Raw genomic sequence first — 22,744 nt, forward strand, 5'->3', positions numbered from 1 at the left:
GTTGAACAAATGCATGGCATTGTCCTTTGAATAACCCCATTCATCAATTGGGGTTTTACCACCTTGAAACAAGTCACTTTGATTTGGCAACTCCCAAATGGTGGCTAACTCATCACCATCTAGCCTATAATCCTTTCTTCCTATCTTGAAGAATAATGTGAAATTTGATTCATCTTCCTCATTAATCTCAAGCATGAGTGTACTATAGGCTATGGCAACTAAATCCGGATAATATTTACTCTTAATTTGAACAAAATCCATGAGGCCTTGATGAACTAGAATAGCCTTAAGAGTATCAAACTTATGAATGACAAGAAGGGTCGGATCCAAATACCTCGGAGGAATTTCCTTTCTTCCGGCGAGCCTTGCCTCATAGAATTGAAGATCTTCATTAGAAGCAAAGTACCTTGCCAAAGGATGATCATTTGGAGGTGGAACCACACTTGAAGAGCCTTTTGACTTCTTGATGGTTCTCTTGATTCTAGGCATTGTGGATGATTTTGTTTTATGGGTTTTGTAGAGGAGAATGTGGGGACTTCAAATATGTAATTTGTTTGTAGTGGGTATCTAAGTTTTGTGAGTTGTATGAAGCTATATGTGAGCTTGTTTTGGAGGTTATGGAGGTTTGAATGTGGGGATATGAGTTGTGAGGTTGAAGATGATGAAAAAGTGGGGTTTTGTTGCTCAAAAATGCCAAATTCACGTGTTTTTGTGCAATTTGGTCGTGTTTGCATCGATGCAATAGGCTTTGCATCGATGCAACATACATCATTTTGCCCAAAATCACCAAATTTTCATCCTTTGGTGGTTCTTTCTTCAATCCTTTGAGTTCCATCATGTATATACTCACTTAAACTATTATAAACTTCAATTTGTTGATCCTCCATTGTTTATAATCTTCAAATTCTTCAATCTACCTCAAGATTAATCACTCATTCATCAACTCATAAACCTACAAAACAATGGCTAATTAGATATCTCCAATGCTTAAGTTAGTAAGAGATACAAAAATAGCAATATAAATACAATGAATTCAAACAAATCATATTAGATTAGAATCCAAGATACCAAGTTCATTTCGGATGTTAAAAAAACTTTCTTTACATAAAGGTTTAGTGAAGATGTCCGCTAGTTGTTTACTAGTTTCGACAAATTCAATAACCACATCACCCTTTTCAACATGGTCTCTTATGAAGTGATGTCTAATCTCAATATGCTTGGTTCTTGAATGTTGAACCGGATTCTTGGTTAAATTTATTGCACTAGTATTATCACATTTGATAGGAATGTGATCAAGCATGAGTCCATAGTCCACAAGTTGTTGTTTCATCCATAAAATTTGGGCGCAACAACTACCGGCGGCTACATACTCGGCTTCGGCGGTAGACAAGGCTACACTTACTTGTTTCTTACTATGCCATGAAACAAGAGAGTTTCCTAGCAAGTGACAAGTGCCGCTAGTGCTTTTCCTATCCAATTTGCAACCGGCAAAATCGGAATCGGAATAACCAATCAAATCACAAGTAGATCCTTTCGGATACCACAATCCAACATTTAATGTTCCTATGAGATACTTCATAATCCTTTTTACCGCACTTAAGTGAGATTCCTTAGGATTAGCTTGGTATCTCGCACACATGCATACACTAAACATGATATCTGGCCTACTTGCCGTTAGATAAAGTAATGATCCTATCATGCCTCTATACTTCTTTACATCTATGTTTTTACCTTGTTCATCTTTGTCAAGGTAGCAAGTAGTGCTCATTGGTGTGTCCATTGCCTTAGCATTGTCCATTCCAAATCTTTTGAGCAATTCCTTGCAATATTTGGTTTGGCTAACGAAAGTTCCTTCTTTTCCCCTTTCGAAACATCACCAATGACGTTGTCTAGAGGATGATCCTTTGAAGTACGCCAGTCCTTTGGAAGTGCATTTATTTGTGCTTGTGATGGTTCAATTTCTTCAACTTGAACACTATCCTTTGTTGAGCTTGTAGAGGTTTCATTTAAATCTTTTTCTTTGTCTTCACCATTCAAATTTAGTGAATCAAAGTTTTCTACATTTTCATCAAAATCTTTTCTAGCACAACAACGGTTAGTTTCATCAAAAGCGACATGAATACTTTCTTCCATAGTCATGATGCGTTTATTATATACTCTAAAAGCTTTGCTAGTTAAAGAGTAGCCTAAGAAGATTCCTTCATCAGCCTTAGCATCAAATTTGCCTAAGTTATCTTTTCCATGATTTAGAATAAAGCATTTACAGCCAAAGACGTGAAGGTGGGAAATATTTGGCTTTCTTCCTTTGTACAATTCGTACGGTGTTTTCTTAAGAATAGGTCGAATGATAATCCTATTCATAACATAACACGCGGTACTAACTGCATCCGCCCAAAAGTACTTAGGAATATTAGCCTCATTGAGCATAGTTCTCGCCATTTCTTCTAAATGACGATTTTTCCTTTCAACCACACCATTTTGTTGTGGTGTTCTAGGAGAGGAAAAATTATGCTCAATGCCATTTTCTTCACAAAAAGTTTCAAAAAGATTGTTTTCAAATTCTCCACCATGATCACTTCTAATAGATGATATATGCAAATTCTTTTCATTTTGAATAACTTTGGCTAATCTTTTGAATGCTCGAAATGCATCACTCTTGTTTGCTAGGAACAAGGTCCATGTAAATCGAGAGTAATCATCAATAATAACTAAAGCATAGTAATTGCCACCAAAGCTCATAGTCCTAGAAGGACCAAATAAATCCATGTGCAAAAGTTGTAATGGCCTTGTTGTTGAAACAATGTTTTTGGATTTAAAAGAGGCCTTTACTTGTTTTCCCTTTTGACATGCGTCGCAAAGGACGTCTTTTTCAAAACGTAGCTTTGGTAAGCCAATTACTAACTCTTTAGAGACCAACTTGCTAAGATGGTCCATGTTAGCATGAGCTACTCTACGATGCCATAACCAAGTTTCATCATTTTTACTAACAAGGCATTTCACATCATTTGAGGAAACTTCATCTAGATTAATCATGTATACATTGTCAACACGGTGCCCAATTAGCACAATTTCATTAGTGTCTTGCCTTTTTATCAAACAACATTTTGAATCAAAGGTGACTAAGTTTCCTTTGTCACAAAGTTGGCTAACACTAATGAGATTATGTTTGAGACCTTTGACAAGTATAACATTATCTATGGAGGTAGAAGAATTTTTACCAACTTTTCCAACGCCGATTACTTTGCCGGTGTTGTTGTCTCCATAGATCACGTTTCCTCCGTTTGTAGGCTCTATTGCGGTGAACTTTGATTCATCGCCGGTCATGTGTTTGGAGCATCCACTATCAACATACCAATTTGTATCCTTAGCTCCAACACGTACCTACAAAACAATTAAAATTGGGATTTAGGTACCCAAGTGAATTTGGGTCCTTGATGGTTAGTATGAGCATAATGCCCATAAGGTGCCCATCTCGTATCTTGACTACGAAAGTTTATATGTTTAATTCTAGTAAAGCATACGGGTGCTATATGACCTACTTTATTACAATAATGACATATGACATTTGGATTATGCATCCTATGCATGTTTCTAAATGGTTGCCTAGGTTGTTTCCTAAATGCAACATCTTTTGATCTATATGCATTGTGATTATAATTTCTAAATGAAGCATGTTGAGGAGGATGTTTAAAGGCTTCATTCCTTTTAGGCATGCTTGCCTTTTGGGCTTGCGGTTGCCTAATAGGAGTTTTAGTATTTTTAAATTTTCCTTTTTCAAAACCTAAACCTTCCTTATTATGAACATGCTTTTGGTTTTTCAACATTTTATCTAAGTTCTTTGAAGATTCATTGAACTTAGCTAAAGTGTTCTTAAGATTTGTAATTTCATTTTTATGCATTTTACAAGATTTGTATGGATCACTACTTGTGCTACACTTATCTTTTCCAAGATTGATATTCTCGTTTTTCAACATCTCATTTTGTTTTAAAAGATCCATATTCTTTTTCTTTAGGAGAGAATAATCTTGGGTAAGTTTTGTGTACACCTCAAGTAAGGCATCATATTCATCTTGTAAATTAAAAGAAGTGGAGTTGTCATCACTAACCTTTTCTTCGCTTGCCATTAAGCAAAGATTTGCAACCTCGTCGTCATCGGAGTCGGATTCATCCTCGTTCTCCCATGATATGTATGCTTTCTCCTTCTTCTTAAATTTCTTGTTTTTGTCCTCCTTTTGAAGTTTTGGACAATTGGGTTTAATGTGTCCAACTTCTCCACACTCATAGCATTTTGGTACCTTTGTTTTGCTCTTGAAGTTTTTCTTCATTGCAAACTTATTGAATCTTTTTAATAAGAGTGCAAATTCTTCATCTCCTTCTTCTTCATTATCATCACTCTCTTCTTGTAGTGATGTTGTTTTAAGGGCGAGACTTTTCTTCTTGCTTTCTTCACCTTTTTGTCTATTTAGCATAGTCATTTCATAGGTGAGAAGATTACCTCGTAGTTGATCAAATGTAAGTTGATCATAGAGCCTTCCTTCCACAATGGCGTTCACTTTTGAGTTCCATTTTGGTGTAAGGCTTGTAAGCACCTTGGTCACAATTTGTTTATCATTGTATTTTGTGCCAAGCATGCTTAGGTTGTTGAAGATCTTGGAGAGTCTTTCAAGAGCTTCTTCAATGCTCTCTTCATCTTTCATTTTAAAATTTTCCCATTCATGAACTAACATAAATACCTTTGATTCTTTAACGTGGTCGGTTCCTTCGTAAGTGATTTGGAGTTTATCCCAAATCTCTTTAGCGGTTTCACATGTAGAGATCTTCATATAATCATGCTCGTTAAGTGCACAATGAATGAAGTTGATGGCTTTATCATTCATTGCCACTTTCTTCCAATCATCGTCACTATATTCATCTTCTCCTTTCGGTACTTGCTTTGAGACGGAGACTTCTCCTTCTTTAGCGCTTGTTGTCTTTGTTGGAATGTGATTTCCATTCTCAATCACTTTCCAAATTCTCACATCTTGAGAACGGATCCAAATTCTCATCTTATTTTTCCAATAAGAGTAATTTGTTCTGCTAAAAAGAGGAGGTCTAGCGGTTGAGTTACCTTCACTAGTGTTGTTGTTGTTAAAGCTTGTGCTTGCCATGATCTTTTCCCTTAAACGGTTAAGTCTTTCAAAGGGTTAAGCTCTGATACCACTTGTAGAACCTATGCACAATTACTCAAGAGGGGGGGGGTGAATTGAGTATTGCAACAACAATGAATCTTTTTGCGAAAGTTAAAGACAATATACAAAAGTGTTATTGTACTAGTATTTTTCCAAGAGCTTAACTCAATTGCTAAGCATTTATAAGGAGCTTTTACTTTCCAATAGACACCAACTCAAATACATTGATCAAGCTTTTCACCAATCGGACTTAAGCTATTCCTTAAGTACTTACGAAGCTACTTTTCGATCACAATTTATTTGCTCAAAGGTAAAAGACAATAATATTGAAGAGATGAGTTTGGAGAGATGCAAACGCTATTTAGAGTGGTTCGGCACAATCCTTGTCCTACGTCCACTTTCTTTCTCAATCGCTATTGAGAAGTTCCACTATTGCCAAGCTTCAAGGTGCTCGCGCAAAACCTTTTACAATCCGAGTCCTTAGTTTCTAACACCTCACGGTATATGATCCCCACTCGTATACTAACCCACTCCACTTAGAGATACCTTCTCTAAGATTTACCTTGAGTACTTAGTATACTTCTTTGGTATCCTCACCGACTATAGTGTTTATAACTCTTGACTCAACCTTGGAGATCACACTCCAATTTACAAAGTGTACAAGAAAACAATTCTCAAAGAATTGTTGAGACGAAATGAGTACTCTCTAGAAGAGTGTATGATTACAAGTTTAGCACTATTGAACCAATTGATATTGCTCTCTCAAATTGTGTATTATAACACCTTAAAAAATTGTGTAGAATGAAAGAATATGAACAAGATAGTTTGCAAATACTCAAGTATATGAAATAAGGCTTCAATCCATCTATTTATAGACTCCCCAAACCTTAGAAACGTTGGGGAGTTAATGGGATGGAGCCTTTTTGTCAAAACTAGCCGTTTTTTATGTTTTTGAATCATTTGCATCGATGCATAACACTTTGCATCGATGCAAATGTGTCTTTGAAGCTGAAATTTGAATTTTCAGCTAGGTTGCATCGATGCAAACATCTTTGCATCGATGCAACAAGTCGTCGCATGCTTTGCATCGATGCAAGATGAGTGTGCATCGATGCAAACCTTAAAGAATGGCTTAAAATCACTTCAAAATACTTAGGATTGATCTCAAACTTGTTGGAGTCAATTCCTATGCTTTTGTACCTTTGAAAACAAGTTTTTAAACCATTTGGCTAGCATCGAATTGCAAGATGTGCATCAAAACATTTTGTGAGTGTGTGTTGAGAGATTTAGCAATTGGTTCTTAACAAGAAGTTACCTAAGTCCTAAGACACTATACTTGTCTTCAAATGTTGTGGACTTGAGTTTCTTGTTGTTGTTGTGTTGCTTTCAACTCTTCATTCCTCAACGTTGAATGTTGGTTGATCTTTCAACATGCTTGTTCATTCAAGTTGTTTGTTGGTTTGTCTTTCATGTCGTTTGTTGGTTTGTCATTCATCAAAACCTACGAATACAAACTTCGCATACAAGCAACATGATTTACAATGATCTATAGCATAAAAATTTTCAAAGTTTCAGATTAAACGCAATCAAGTAAGAAATAATGCACAGAGACAAAGTAAGAGGGAGTTGGACTTACAGTCTTGAAAAGTTGAGTAAAGCTAGGGTCATCTATTCCATCCTTGAATGGGACATCTATGACATAATATAATGCCTTCTTTTTCTCCTATTTCCTTCTTTTTCTCCTATTTCCTTCAATACAACGCGCAACTTATTATTCCTTCTCTTAGAAACAAAAAGCATGGCGTAGTTAAGAAGTTTCCTTATAGAAATAATAAAATAATGGATTAATTGATATCATATTTTATGCAATAAATGTAACAACTTCTTAAGCTTAAATACAATACTTAATAAGAAAATCAAATTAAGGACTTTTTTATTACCCGGTCAGGATTTTCAGTATTCAGAATAAATGGGAATGTCAATTTCGCCTTTAAACCTCTTCAGCGAGTAGAAGCCATGCATATGAAAAGGAAATAGTGAAAATAAGGTAAACCTGAGGATGAGCTAGAGTTCCTTTGGTGTCGTAGGCTACTTCAAGTGGGATATCAAAGGTTGCACAGCCACGCGAATACACCACCACGCTCTCTAGAGGCTCCAGAAAGCCGCGGTTTTTAGTAGACATGGTTGAGCACACGAAATCCATCACGCAGATATCTGTGCATACGCCTACAACCACCAGCTTCCTAATCCAAGCAACAAAAGAAAATGCATTACATTAGTGGTTATAACTTTTAATGATATGATATAAAAAATCAGCAGTTTACTTTGCTAGAAACAATCACAAATTACTCATTGTGTTGATCTTATTCTTCTTCACCCAATCTACAAAAACAGTGAGGAGGATAAGGGTCCTCTGACTTGTTAGGTGGTGAGAATCCAGGAAAGCCATGACTGGCAATTTCTTCTCATAGCACAATCTTGCTAGCCTTTTTGATTTATTGATCATCCTTTATATCTGTCTGTTGGCTTCTCTTGGAGCCTAAAAAGCAAGTAAAATAATCACAAACACACATGCAGGGTCTCAAATCTGAATACTAGTAAATGAAGAGTACCAAATTTCCAGAACCAACAGTACAGAATCCATTTATGATGTCCACAAGAACAAGACCATTGACAGTGGCTTTGGTTAATACCACTGACTCCTGCTCCAGAGGAATCAAATTCTTGAGGAGCTCAACTATTTGTGACACCATATTCCCTTTTCCGCACTAGTAAGTAATATGAATTCTTAGTTAAAATCGGTGAGTAACTATTACATGCTCACTTCATAATTCGAAGTGTACCTACGTACATTCACTGAGGTAAATTCACAAACATGTTCTACTCATGGTTCACCATATCTCAAACAAATTATACTGAATTCGAAGACCAATCCTTTTTTTCTCACTTGACCAAAATTAACTACAAAGAATTGCATACTAAATTCCCCACTCTGTGTATTATATGCCAATTTTTCTTCAAATAAGATTTAATACTTTACTCAATAAAATTTATAATTTAATTTACGGTTAGGAAGAACATAACCATATCTTCCATATACATAAATGAATAAATTAATAAAAAGTTTCCCTAATGAGAGGAGCTGCCGAATTAGCTTAAGCACGAAGATATCATCTACCACTACCAGTTAATGCAAGTCATACGCAGAATCAAACATAGTATATAGATTCAATTTCTCAAGTTTGGCTACTAGACGAAAATAAACAACACTAAAAGCGAAGAACAACGAAAAATAGTGAGACCAGAGGAGGCGGCAAGCAGAGGAGGCAACGGTGAGAAAAGAACCACACAATGATGAGCAACGACAAATCTGGACGGCGATGCGATAATCTGCGACAAAGGACTGAGCAGAGGAGGCGATGGTGAGAAAAGAATGACACGACGACGAGCAACGGCAAAATGATCAGAGGAAGACGGCGAGCAACGACATTGACATAGAAGCTTGATGGCGGCAACGACGAGGACATGAACGGCGACAGTGGCGAGCTTACTCTCCCTCTGATTACGAACACTACAACGAACTTAATGGTGATAATGGCGAAGATGAATCTGGTGGCAGAGAATAGATCTAGGGTTCAGATCTCAATTTTTTTTAATTTTAAATTTGTTTGGATAAGTTTTTATTTAGAGTGAAATTTATTTGGGTTTAATTATAATAATTTAGAATATAAACATTTGTCTGGATGATTGGACTTAGATATTTTTGAATTTTAACTAGTAGTAATTAATGGAAATTTTATATTATGCCACAAATAAAAAATATTGGGGAGGTTTTAAAAAACTTCCATAAAAAAGTCTCATAACTAAATAGAAATCTTGTAGTGAAATAGGCTATGGTGACAATTTTAAAAGAGGATAGATAAGTCATGGTCACACTAGACAATAGATTATGCTATGATCACGATTACACAAAAGGATAACTATATAGTAAGCTATAGTCACAGTTTAAAACAGGGATGACTATAAAGTAGGCTATGGTCACTATTTTAAAATTCGGTAACCATAAATAAGTTAAACCGTGACCATAAGCATGACTATAGATTAGGCTATGGTCACGGTTTTTAAAAAGGGTGACCATAGCCTAATCTATGGTCACGGTTTCACAAAAGGAAAACCATAAATTAGGCTATGATCACGGTTTTTACGCGTGACCATAGAGTAACTTATAGTTACGATAAAAAAAATGTGGTCTAAAATGTCAAAATTTAAATATATACTGCAACCATGAGCATAGATGAAAAAACTGATCATAGATCTATGGCGATACCAGAATAGGCCACGGTAAAAAAAACGTGGCAATATATTAAAAACCGTGACCATAGATCTATGGTCACCCTTTTCACTAACTAACCGTGACCATAGACTTTTTTTTTTTTTGGTAGTGAGACATATGTCCTCGTCAACACATAAACGATACCTAATTCAAAAAACATAAAATATTCTCAAAACTTAAATTCTAATAAAAATAATACAAAAATAAGAATCACAACATCTACGATATACTTTTTGTAAAATAAAACGTTATTTACTTTGGACGAATATCTGTACTAAATTTTTTTCATTCTTTTCATGTATTGTTAGACCAATGAAATGCAATATTAAATTCTTTAATATTGTTAAATTATTGACTTCGGATGCCATGTATGCAATTACAGATCGAGCAGACCTAAATACAATAGAACCTTATTCATTATATACTATTTCACCATCATAATAAATAGATAACAACAAAATTTTAGATATTATAAAAAGTAAATTAGATAGAAGAACAATATCAAAAGAAAAATAAATTACTAGTATTGAGTTTCGTCCTCAAAGAGAGTGAATTTTTATGGAGGGAGTGGGTGAAAGTTTATTGAGAGTACGATAAACTCTATATAAAACTTAGAATTCACCAGAGATGCGATGAATCTTGTTAAAATAATGAAATTTGTTGGAGTATGACAAATTTACTTCAAATGCCAAAAAAACACATATCGAAAATTAAAGTTTCGATATTTTTTTAAAATAAAATTTTTTTTATTTTATAATAAAAAACAATCCTATAAAAAATATGATATAGTGTAAATATTATTTTTGTTAAATAAATTATGATATAAGTATTTTTTTTAATAATGCCACATGTACATTAAAATCAGTCACCAAAATTAATCATCAATATAAAATACATGGAATATAAATGCATATTGAAAATAAATTAAATTACATATATTTATATATAAATATATTAGTGACTAATTTTAGTAGTTAATTTTGGTGTATAAATAGTATTTTTTTTTCTCTCTCCCTTAATATAATATACCTAACATTAACAATAACCAATCCTTGTTCACCACCGACTACACTGACTTTTCCTCTTGGCTCATCGCAGCAATGGCTTCTACTTTCATAGCCGAGGTTGATGACAAAGAGGTTACCATTCATATCCCAGACCTTGTGAAGGTTTTCAAGGACGGCTCCATTGAGCGCCTCCAAAACTCTCCACTTGTTCCACCTTCGACTCTTGGATCAGTTTCTTCCAAAGACGTTGTCATCTCCAACAACCCCTTCATCTCCGCGCGACTATACCTTCCAACAAAGCTCATCCACCACCACGAGGCCCACAAAGTCCCCATCTTGGTGTACTTCCACGGCGGAGGCTTCTTCTTTGAATCTGCCTTCAACGAGCGCCACCACAACTACTTCAACTTGTTCCTCTCCAAAGCAGAAGCAGACATCTTAGTTGTCTCTGTTGACTACAGGCTGGCACCGGAGATCCCTCTCCCTGCAGCATATCATGATTGCTGGCAAGCACTCAAATGGGTGGCTTCCAATGACTCTGATCCATGGATCCTCAACCATGGCGATTTCCAGAGAGTGTTCCTCGGTGGCGACAGCGCCGGTGCTAACCTTGTTCACAACGTTGCTTTGCGTGCAGGTGCTGAGGCTCTACCTAACGGGGTCAAAGTGTTGGGTGCTTTTCTCTCTCAGCCATACTTCTTGAGCACAAAACCCATCGGATCTGAAGCAGTGGAAGGGCACGAGGAGAGTCCACCGTATATGGTGTGGGGTTTGGTGTATCCGAATGCGCCCGGCGGGGTGGATAACCCACTGATCAATCCCTTGGCCCCTGAGGCTCCCAGCTTGGCTACTCTTGGGTGCTCCAAGATCATAGTTTGCGTTGCTGAAAAGGATTCAATAAGGGACAGAGGAGTTTGGTACTATCAAGCTGTTAAGAACAGTGGGTGGCATGGTCACGTGGAACTCTACGAAGCTGAACACGAGGACCATGCTTTCAACATTCACACTCCCGAATCCGAAAATGCTTTGAAACTCATGAAACGCTTGGCTCACTTTATCCTTCACTGAATCTTACAACGTGTCTTCTTCTTCTTAGTTACATTACATATATTACAGGCAGGCTACTGAAAATTAAAATTAAGGGATGTATTATTGCAATTTGTGTGCTTGCCGCCATTAGTGTGTAATTTTGCATTTGCCAAAGTTTCTTTCATAATACGCGATAATTAAGTGACGGGTATGCAAGTTCTTGTGCCTTAATAGTGTTGGTGTCTGTACCTCTCAACGCAATTCTCCGTTTGAATTTTCAACTATCATTTATTTTCTCTTTATATGTAAGTTTGCGGTGGTTGTAGTCATCTAATTAAATAAATGAGTAGTATTACGTATTTAATTTTTTTATGAATAAAATTTAATTAAATTAAACAAAATAATTTAAAATAATATTAATTATAATTAATTTTTATTATATTAAATTAATTTAGTTAAATTTAATTAAAAAATACTATAGTATTATTCTAAATAATAATAATAGAAACAATGAGAATAATACACCGTGATGTGAAGGATCATGGGTCTATGATTAATAATATTTGGTTCTGATCCCCTGGGCCCTCTAAAAATTTTTTTCCCTCCTTCACCACAACAAACATGAGTTGCCCTTGAATCCGATATAAATTTATTTCTGCGTTTCTAATACCAAAATACTAATTATTATTAAATTAACATATATATAATTATTTTAAAAAATTTTAAACATTATTAAAATTTATTATCTTTTATCATTATTTTTAGTTAATAATTTAAACTTTTTAATCTAATAATTTAATAATATATTTTTAATTTATATTTTAAATATTAATGATTAATTAATAAAAAAATAATAAATTTTGAGAATTATTTAATTTTTTTTTTAAAAAAGCACATCTTAACAAACAACGGATATTTGAGTTGAAGAAGCTGACCCATTGAAAAAACGTGATAAAAAAAAAAAAAAACCAATAAAACTATAGAAGGAAAGCTTTAGCTTGCAGAATTTGACTTGCAATCCCTCTGAAAGTCAATTTTGCAGAAAAAGGGTTTATATTGGGTAGGAATTCGGCAGATCTTGCGTGTCACTACCACGTTTTGCACTTCCTAGGTCATATTGACTTTTACTTTGAAGATTTGTACCAAAGTACATTAACTATTTAATCAACTGAATACTAAGATCAGACCGGTGTTAATTATATTGACTTGGTAGGATGATAATTTTATATACATTACCATAAAAATATTGACAAATAAAAATACGATATATAATTTATAATTTTATATTATTTATATTAATATTTATTTTAAATTTATTTATAAAATTATTATATCACTATATATACTAAAATGTTCTTATAATTTATTAGAAAAAGATAAATATAGACTAAAAATTTTTAATATGAAAAAAAGAAGTAAGTTTTTGTTGGAAATAAAGTTTTTTGGTGTATATACAGATAAGTGGATGTTGCAGATACAACAGATGCAACACGCAGATCACGCATACTATGTGATGGACACGTGGCCCAATCAATAACAACACGTACCTGCGTGTTGTTCACGTGGCAAACATCAAGCCAACACGCACCCTGGTCTGCGTGTTGGACACGTGTCAGGCATGCAAGCAACATACATTCTGCATGTTGGACATGTGGCAAATGCTGGTTAGATAGCTTTGCAACATAGAACTTGCGAGGCGACTTTTTTGCCTATAAAAATCGAAACTCGTTATTATTTTACTTTATTGCGAGAGAGCTGTTTTTCTCTACTGTTGGTGTGATAGAGGGCACTGCAAATATAGAGGTTTACCACAATGATGAAGTTATACGAAATATATATGAGGGCGTGAGCTTTGCTTGTAAGAGTACATTTTCGTTTATGGTTCTGTGCACTATAACGTTCACGAAACTACAATACGGGCTCTGTCAGAGCATAGAGAGTGATTAAAGAGGGTGAGCAACATTTTCTACCGAAGTCCAGTTGTCGTATTTGGCGGCCTGATACAGTTTGAGGTTATGCCGATCGTTGACGAAACAAGTATTTAGCGAATGTTTCAGATTCACTAGCAAACTTAGGTGCAATATCCAAGGATTGAGTTGTATATTGAGTTTGAACATATAACTGCGGATGAGGTTCAACATGACCCAGATGTGCAAGATGATAGACCTGAAGCGTACGAAGGAATGAACAATGATAGCGACGAGGAGTTTGAAGCTACATATGAAGCCGGTGACGAGGACGGGGACGGCGATGGGGGGAGGTGAGGCAGTCGCAGAAACTTTAGTGGTTCCACCCGCAGTTAGTCAACCAATGGACATTCCACCTTTTAATCCTAACTTGGATCTTGACGCCATGCATGCACTGGTATTTCCTGAATATGCGAACATAGGTACGTGAACAGTAGGTAGTATGTTTCTTTAATTTTGTTTTGACGGATCGATGAGCGACGATTTATTCTTTTTATAGGTGTTGCTGATGCTAAGGACAGAGAGTTCAGGATTCGAATGGAATACAGTTCTAGAAAATAAGTCATTGCGGCAATTCGGAGTTACACAATCTCTAGACGAGTCGATACGTTGTTTATGAATCTGAGTCACAAACATTCTATGCAAAATGCAAGACTTTATGGACGTGGGTGCGATTGGCTTATCTGAGCCAGCTTGATACAAAAGAAAGCTTTCTGGGAGATTTGGAGATACAACGAGAGGCACACGTGTTCCATGTGAACGATCTCACAGGATCACTCCAAGTTGGACTCGGACACAATTGTTGAAGCCATGAAGCCATTAGTTGAATCCGACCCATTCATAAAGGTAAAATCTATAATTGCAAAAGTCCAAGAAAGATTTAACTACATTATTAGTTACCGAAAGGTTTGATTAGCAAAGCAGAAGTTGATAGCCAAAGTTTTCGTGGATGGGAAGAATCTTATCAAGTTTTGCCATTGTGATTCTCGGTAATGGTTTAGAAGATGCCTGGTTCACAAGTCCAAATAGAAACACGACCCCTGTATAATGGGAGTGAAGAGGTGGAGGGTGTTAGGATACTTCATCGGGTATTCTGGAATTTCAATCCATGCATAAGAGCCTTCAAATATTGCAAGCCACTGGTTCAAGTTGATGGCACCCACCTATACAGAAAATATAAAGGTTGCCTTTTGGTTGCAGTTGCACAAGATGGAAATCAAAATATAGTGCTGATTGCTTTTGTCATCGTAGAGGGTGAGACCGTTGATGCGTGGCACTTTTTTCTTAGTAATTTACGAAGGCATGTTGTAAGAAGAGACGGCATGGGTATAATCTTCGATCGTCATGAGTCAATCCAGGCAGCAGTAAATCGTAGCGGAGGTGATTGAAAAGCATGGTGGATGTTTTATATTTGGCAGACAGAAGATATGACACTTAACGTATTATAAAACCCAGTAAATTAATAACCAATTAATTAATAAATTAATTATGAGTCAAGGAATTACAAAATTAAATTTTATAATTTAAAAGAGTAAAAATAATTAAAATACAAATTTAAAACATTATTTTGGACCAAAATTGGGCCAACGGGTCGAATCGATTGAACTGATCCTGTATTGGGCCCAAGGTCTAACATACATAACACAACACTCAGCCTCCTTTCCCTTCAAAATTGCATTCCTCGCTAAGAGAAGAAAGGTGAGAAAGGGTTTGGAAACACTATTTATTATCAACTTCCATCGCTTATAACTTTCAATCTGGAGTTCCGATCACCGGATCATTTGTAGCCATGCCTTTGTCTCGTCGAGTTCTTCAATTCTAACTGAACAAAATGGTAAGGATCTCTAATTTTTGTGCCCATTTCTCCATTCCTTTCTATTTTTGCATTTTGGTTGTGGGTATTGAGAGATCTTGATAATTTTGGTGGTTTAAGTGCAATCTAGCCTTGGATAATTGTTGGATTTTATCCCAATTATCAATGGGTGAGGTAAGAAACCATTAACTCCTTTGAATCTTCCACTTCTATGAGGTTAGGATTTTGAAATTGTGAATGTGTATGAAATTAGGTTGAATATATGTGAAATTGATGTCAAATTAGTAAAGTAGAGTGCTTGAATTGGAACTCTGGTGGTTGGAAGCCTGTCAAGTGGACTTTGGAGTTTTGGACACATGGGAAACGAGGTCTTGAGGTGTTTTGTGGGTTGGAAAGAAATCAGTCAAGGTATAGTTTTGGTTTCCTGTAGTTAATCTATAATGTTACGCGAAAACTTAGGCTAGTTGCCATAGAATAGGCTTGAATGCTTTGAATTGTAGTTATAATGGATTAAATGTGTATAATTGTGTTGTTGATATTGATTGATGAAATTGGTGAAATTGTTTGTGAAAGTGGTTTGAAGGAATTAGTGAATTTATGTGTTAGAATGAATGAGAATTGGACAATGAGTATGTGATATTGTGTAGGAATGAATTGTGTTGAGTTGGTTATGGTTTGGTTGATTTTGGATTGAAAATTTTGGAAAATTTGAGGTTTTGAGTCTTTGGTAAAAACACAATTTTTAACCAACTTTGACGTGTTGTAACTTGGCTCTCGGACCTCAAATTTGGTGAAACTTATCTTAAATAAAAATTGGGTCTAAGTAGTTTATGACGTTCAAAGAACAGACAAAAAATGATTTTTAACGAAAAAATTATGCGCGTTTGAAGTTTAGATTGAAAAATAGAATTTTGAAAAAAATATTGAAAACTATACATTCTGGTATGTGTGCCCACACACACTATTGTGCGCACGCACACCCTAAAAAGTTTACAAGTTGTGCGTACGTACACTATGATGTGTATGCATGATATCTTGTTTTGGTACTAAAACCCTGTTTTTAACTGTTTGGCCTTCCCGACAAGCATGTAAACCTTCGTAAACCCTGTTTAGGGTTCGATAGCTAGAGTTAGGCTTAGGAAGGAGAGACAACCTATTGACAGAGTTAGATTGACATTAAGAAAGAGTTGTGAAGTAAATAATGGAACTAATAATGCATGAAAATGATGAATTGTGATTGTATGAGATGTGAAAAACAATGATGATTAATTTTGACAATGATGAGGATGATTAAGATAATAAGAGATGAATCATGATTATAATGAGGTTTAATTTGTGACTATGAATGAAAAGATTATTGATTGTCTGGCAAGAATGGTGGCATAGTCTCGCTTGCTCAGTGTGTGGTGGATGTGGGGAAGGTGAAAAGACACACTTCTTCGTATTGTTTTTCCCACATTTTTCTCTGGTTTCAAGGTGGAAAGGCATACTCCTTTGTGATACCTCCAGGAAAAGGTGAAAAAGGCACTCTCATTCGTTTATGATCCTCTTGGAGATGCGCAACCCAGAGACCATACCTGGGTTAGCTACCGGGTGTGTCGGATTCTAGCAGTTTAACTGACACATGAGCTCACGGCCAGTAGGATAGGCATTCATCATATGTATTTTTATGTTCTGTTTGATTTTGCATTTATTTTGACTTGCCTAATTGCTTAACTGTTATTAACTGCTACCTGATCTATTTGTTGTAACTGTTATCTATACTTATATTTTTCTTGTCTGTTTTGCCTGTGTTCGTTTCTGAGAGATCCCTCTCGTAGGTGAAGGAGGCGTTGAGGGTTGTTCCTCCTAGAGTTTGGAGAATTGCTGTGAAAGAAAACGAAGAGTTAGATTATGCTAGATTCCTTAGACATAGTCACCTTAATTCTGGTTTAGAAAAAACTTTAATATGAATATAGGTTATTGGAGTTTTGGATTGCCTTTGGCTTTCTGGGATATTATTTATTATCTATGCGGGCACCTTTATCATATTGAGAACCCTCGGTTCTTATCCCATACATATATTATTGTTTTTCAGATACAGGACGCGAGGCACCTCGCTGAGCATACTGGAGGCTCTACTGAAGCGAAGATCTACTTGGACTTCGTGTTTGTACTTTGAATATGTATACATGTATGTAGATTCTCCACCTTGTATATATTTGTACCTTGTCCCTCTTAGAGGTTGAATTTGTAATATATATATATATATATATATATATATATATATATTAATTATAGGGTAGGCTCTGATACCACTTATAAAGAATATTTTGCACCGAATTTCTATTACTAATCTTCTTGCTAAACTAAAAGTTTTGTAGTTAAAACTTTGAAGTAGCAGTGAGAACTGTTAATACATTGGTCAGCCCAAATCGTGGTCTCGGTTGTAAGCCCTATTAAGGCAGTGAATCTGTTGGTTAACGAGGGTGGTTCCGTAACTCACAAAGTTCTAACCATAAAATGGCTAGTTTATTAAGAACGATAAGTAGTTTAAATCTAGGAAAAAATAATTTTTTAGTAGTAAAAACCGATAATGGGGAAGCATCAACCTCCGGAACTAAAAATGAATTAGAAATAGTTAAGTTAGAGGAAAGTTTTCATAACTGGAGTATACCCATAATAGACAAAAATGAAGTATATAAAAAAAAGATCTTTTTGGGAAGGAAGAGATTATGAAATACATATGTTAGAATATATTAAACCTGGAACAAGTAATAATATGATCATTACCATCTTAAAAGAAGATAAGTTAAAAGAACATAGTAACAAAGGATACAAGTTCATCCATATAGGATTAATATACAAGCAGCAGTAAAACCCAATTTTAGAATAGGAATAAATGTTCCTATATTATTAACATTAAGAGATATAAGATTTTCAAAATTTAGTGACTCATTAATAGGAATATTAAAAAGCAATTATCATGATGTACTAGTTTTCTTCAATTATTATCCGAATTACGCTATGAATCTAAGAAATGAATATACTTGGCAAGCTTTAAAATTACATGTCCAATCTGATGAAAAAATTATAAATGAAAAATATGATCCATTTGAAATAATCTATAGAATATACTATAAAATTACTAAGGTTAATTATAACTTTAAAGCATTAAGGCAATCCTCAAAAGAAGAAATGATAATTATGCATGCAAATCTCAAAAGATCTAATATACAAATACCTAGAAAGCTAAGACATGAAGAATTATTAAGAAAAATGCTTGAAGAATAGAAAATACCTGATATTATTGAAGAACCACAAATAAAAAATACTAAATTAAGAGAAATAATAAGAGAAGGAACAAATATTAGAATTAGGATGAATAGATCCCAATCCTTAAGAATTCCTGATAGTGTTGAAACTATTAGTCATAGAACTTCTATAGATAATTCGTCAATAAGAAATATGGATAATATTATAAGAATTAATAATATAAGGCCTCATATAGTTGTTCCTGTATATAAAGCAGATTTCAGATTATGATCCAACTTAATCACAGGTATTAGGAGTAATTATTAAGGAAGAACCATTTGACATTGATAAAGAATGGATAAGACATGATTTTAATGCTGATTATAATAAACCATTAAGAAATTGGTATTTTACCAATTATTCTGAACATGAAGTTATTAGGCTTGGAGAATTATTTTTTAATTTTATGAAAGAAAGAATTAATTTATATTTTTTTGACTGGTACATTAATTATTATTTTGAAAATAATAAGAAATGATGTCCATTAATAAAGACAACTGTTATATGGAAAACTAGTTCGGGATCAATAATAGAATCTGAATACCCTCCTAAAGAAACTATTAAAATACCAGTTGAAAAAGATTTAGAAGTTGAAGCAACGCCCTATAAAGATAATAATGCAGAAGGAAACATAGAAAAAAGAGATATTAAAAAATTACATCGACAATTAAACTTTACTAATACCATGTTAGATATAATGTAAAATCAATTAGGAAGAATAGAAAATATGAAAAAATCAATTAAAGTAGAAAAACCTATAGAAAAACCTATATATAAATTACAAAGCTTAGATAATATTAGTTTAAAATCTAAAATAGAAACAGAAGTTGATGAATTAAAAGAAAAACTTAGAAGTATTAGCCTGAAAAAAATAACAATTAATACATTAAAAACGGAAGAAGAATTGGAAATAAATAAAATGTCTCATAAAATAAATTACCCTAAAACAAGAAATTATTATCCCAGACCATCACCAGCAGATGTAGGTGATGCGTGTGCATCACGTTGTGCTTTTCTATGCTTTTTCATATACGAAATAAACACATAATGCTTAATTATGGAGAGTTTTGGTATTTAAATTGAATATTGCTTTCATCTTTTTTATTTCACAATTCATGCAGGGAAATTTGGGAAAAAAAAAGCAAAAGCACAAAGAGGAATCAAGAATTGAAGATAAGTACAAAGAGAATTTATAGATGCTGTCAACCCTGACCTCTTCACACTCCAATGAGTATAACATGAGCTACAAAGGTCCAATTGACTCAGTTTCAATGGTATTGGAAAGCCAACTTCCAAAGTTTTCCAACGATATATAATAGTCTATACTTTCCTTCTGGACTCACGGCCTTGGTGGCGCCTAACTGCGCCAGATGAAGAAAAAATGCTCCCATACGTGCGCCTTGGTGGCGCCTAATTTGGAATTTCCAAGTTAGGTGCCAACCTTGAAGAATGCAATGGTCCCCACACTAATAATGATGCATTCAAAGATTTGGTTTTATTTTGATTAAAATTTTTATTTTATTTACAAATAGGAAAAGATATTATTTAGTTTTAAAAATATATTTTACATTAATTAGGATTATATATAAAAGGAGAAGAGATCTTAACTTAGGCTCGGCTCCAAATTTTCATTCCACACTTTCATACTTTTCTCTACTAGGGTTTATTTTCTCCATGAGGAACTAAGCCTCCTTGTTAAGGTTAGGAGCTCTGTTTATTCTATGGATTCATACTATTACTATTTTATTTTAATTAATGTATTGATTTCAATTTCAAGAATTTATTTTCGTTCTTCATTTTAAAGATTTGGGTAGATCAGAAGAATAACCCCTATTCTAATTGAGTTCTTGTAAACCTTGGAAAAGCAATTTACTTGAACAACAGCTCAAAAACAAATTTTCTTAAACCGCTAATTTATCTGGACTTAACGGGATACGTGACATATAATCCTCTTATATTTGGATAATTAGGGTTTCTGTGGCTAATAAACTAGAACTGAACTTCACCTTCTAATTGAAATTAAGTGACCAAGGAATTGGCGGTTAACTAGATTAGAGGAGACTAAATTGCTAAGGAATTAGGGTTTAGTCACTTATAGTTTGCCATGAATTGAATATTGCATAATTAAAATAGTTGGTAAGAAATAGAAATCTGGAAGATAAACAACTCTGAAACCTTAACTATTTTCTCCCATATTCTTCTCATCAATTTATTGTTTGCCTTTGATTCTCTAAATTTATTGTTTAATGCTATTGAACTCTCAACATCATTTTCTGCTTGTCTGACTAAGCCAATCACTCAATTATTGTTGCTTGATCCATCAATTCTCGTGGGATCGACCCTCACTCATCTGAGGTATTACTTGGTACGACCCGGTGCACTTGCCAGTTAGTTTGTGGACTTTAAATTCCGCACCATATTTTTGGCACTGTTGCCGGGGATTAATTGCGATTAACAACTACCAGTTCATTGATTACCTAGATTAGACTTTTTCTTTGTTTAATTTTCTTATTTTATTTTTACATTATATTTTTTCCTTTTTCGAAAATTTTTTTATAAAAAAATTATTTAAAAAAAAAAGAAAAAAAATTAATATCTCTTTTCATTCTTTCTTCTTAGCTTTTCTGTTTACCACATGGTGCATTTAATTCTATTTAGTGTTTTATGCTAAAAAAATAATGAAGAGAGATCACATGATTACTACTCACACCCAAGGAGTGATTCATATTATAGTGGATGGAGAAACTACTCGAATTTTGGTTGGAAAAGTCAAGACCAAAGAAACTTCAGTGCTCCATGTTCCAACTATCAAGAAGCATCATCTCCATATTCATACCAAGAACCACCACCTCTCTATCCATATCAAGAATCATCATCTTTCTATGCATATCGAGAGCCACCATCTCCCTATTTATACCAAGAACCATCATCTTTTTACTCTTATCAAAAACCATCATCTCCTTTTTATTCATATCAAGAGCCACCATCTCCTTATTCATAACAAGAACCATAAGCTCTTGAGCTCATAGTTATCAAAACCGAACCGGTAATCAACCCGGTCATATGACCGGGTCACTGGGTCACTGGTTCAACCGGTGGGTCACTGATTCACCCGGTTAACCCGATCATAACTAAAAAAATAAAATTTTATAAATAATTTAAAATGATGTCTTAAAATTTAAAATATAAGTCTTTACAAACATTAATAATTCAATATTAAACATAACTAATGATCCAAAAAAGATAATAAATTAATCTCTAAATACAAATATCTTTTCAATTAAAAATCTACCACAACCTTATGCAATATTTATGACATGTGAGGGATTGGTGTAGATCTGTTCCAAACAATTATTCAGCGTTTCCATAAACACAATCCCCTTCCTTTAAGTGTCATGTGAGGCAGCCAGGCACGTCTCAATTCTGGCAGAATGGTATGGCACGTACCCGTCCTGGAAATAGCATTACCAGTTAACAGCAAACTGACTTAATCCTAAAGTAAAAGCAAACTATCACGCATATTCTTAAAATTATTATGTGCCTCTATCCAGACAACCTAAGTTTTTCAGGAAAATGATCCAATGTCTTCTGCTGAAAGAAAGAAAAAATAGAAAGTGAACTCCATTAGAACCTCGTCAAAGCAGTTAACTCACCTATGACAGGAAAATGCTTAGGACCATTAAATCAACACTTGTTTTTTCATATGCAACTAACCATGTATACATTTAAGCACCATAAAAAATAACAAATTTAACTATTCAACCAAAATTCACTAAAATTTTCTCAGGTTCAACATCAACTCTAAAAGACCAAATACAGCAGTAGTAACTACCAGATTCAACAATAATTCTAAATAAAATTTACATCAAATCAGAGAAAGAACATAAAGAACAGCAACAACAACTCTAAAAAACCAATATTCAACAAATAGAAAGAAGTAAAGAACAATAACTCCTCTAAAATTTGCTCATGTTCACCAAAATTAACATCGAATCAGAGAAAGAATAGCAACAACAACTCTAAAAATTCAACATTCAACAAACAGAAAGAACAACAACAACTATAAAATTTGCTTAGGTTCACCAAAATTAGCATCGAACTAGAGAAAAAACAGCAACAACAACTCTAAAAAC

General features: G+C 34.3%; 1 protein-coding gene and 1 pseudogene across 1 annotated transcript; one reads left to right on the plus strand and one right to left on the minus strand.

The window, feature by feature from the left end:
• Positions 1 to 7,158: 7,158 nt before the first annotated feature.
• On the minus strand, positions 7,159 to 7,921 carry LOC107640322 (nicotinamidase 1 pseudogene; annotated as a pseudogene).
• Positions 7,922 to 10,145: 2,224 nt separating this feature from the next.
• On the plus strand, positions 10,146 to 11,898 carry LOC107643263 (2-hydroxyisoflavanone dehydratase). Its single transcript, XM_088488639.1, has 2 exons — positions 10,146 to 10,327; positions 10,497 to 11,898. Exon 2 carries the CDS (start codon positions 10,602 to 10,604, stop codon positions 11,574 to 11,576), a length of 975 nt encoding a protein of 324 aa, XP_088344765.1. The 5' UTR covers positions 10,146 to 10,327; positions 10,497 to 10,601; the 3' UTR covers positions 11,577 to 11,898.
• The last annotated feature ends 10,846 nt before the right edge of the window (positions 11,899 to 22,744 follow it).

The sequence above is a fragment of the Arachis ipaensis genome, chromosome B5, assembly GCF_059453495.1.
Source record: "Arachis ipaensis isolate K30076 ecotype BB chromosome B5, ASM5945349v1, whole genome shotgun sequence".
Lineage (NCBI taxonomy): Eukaryota > Viridiplantae > Streptophyta > Magnoliopsida > Fabales > Fabaceae > Arachis > Arachis ipaensis.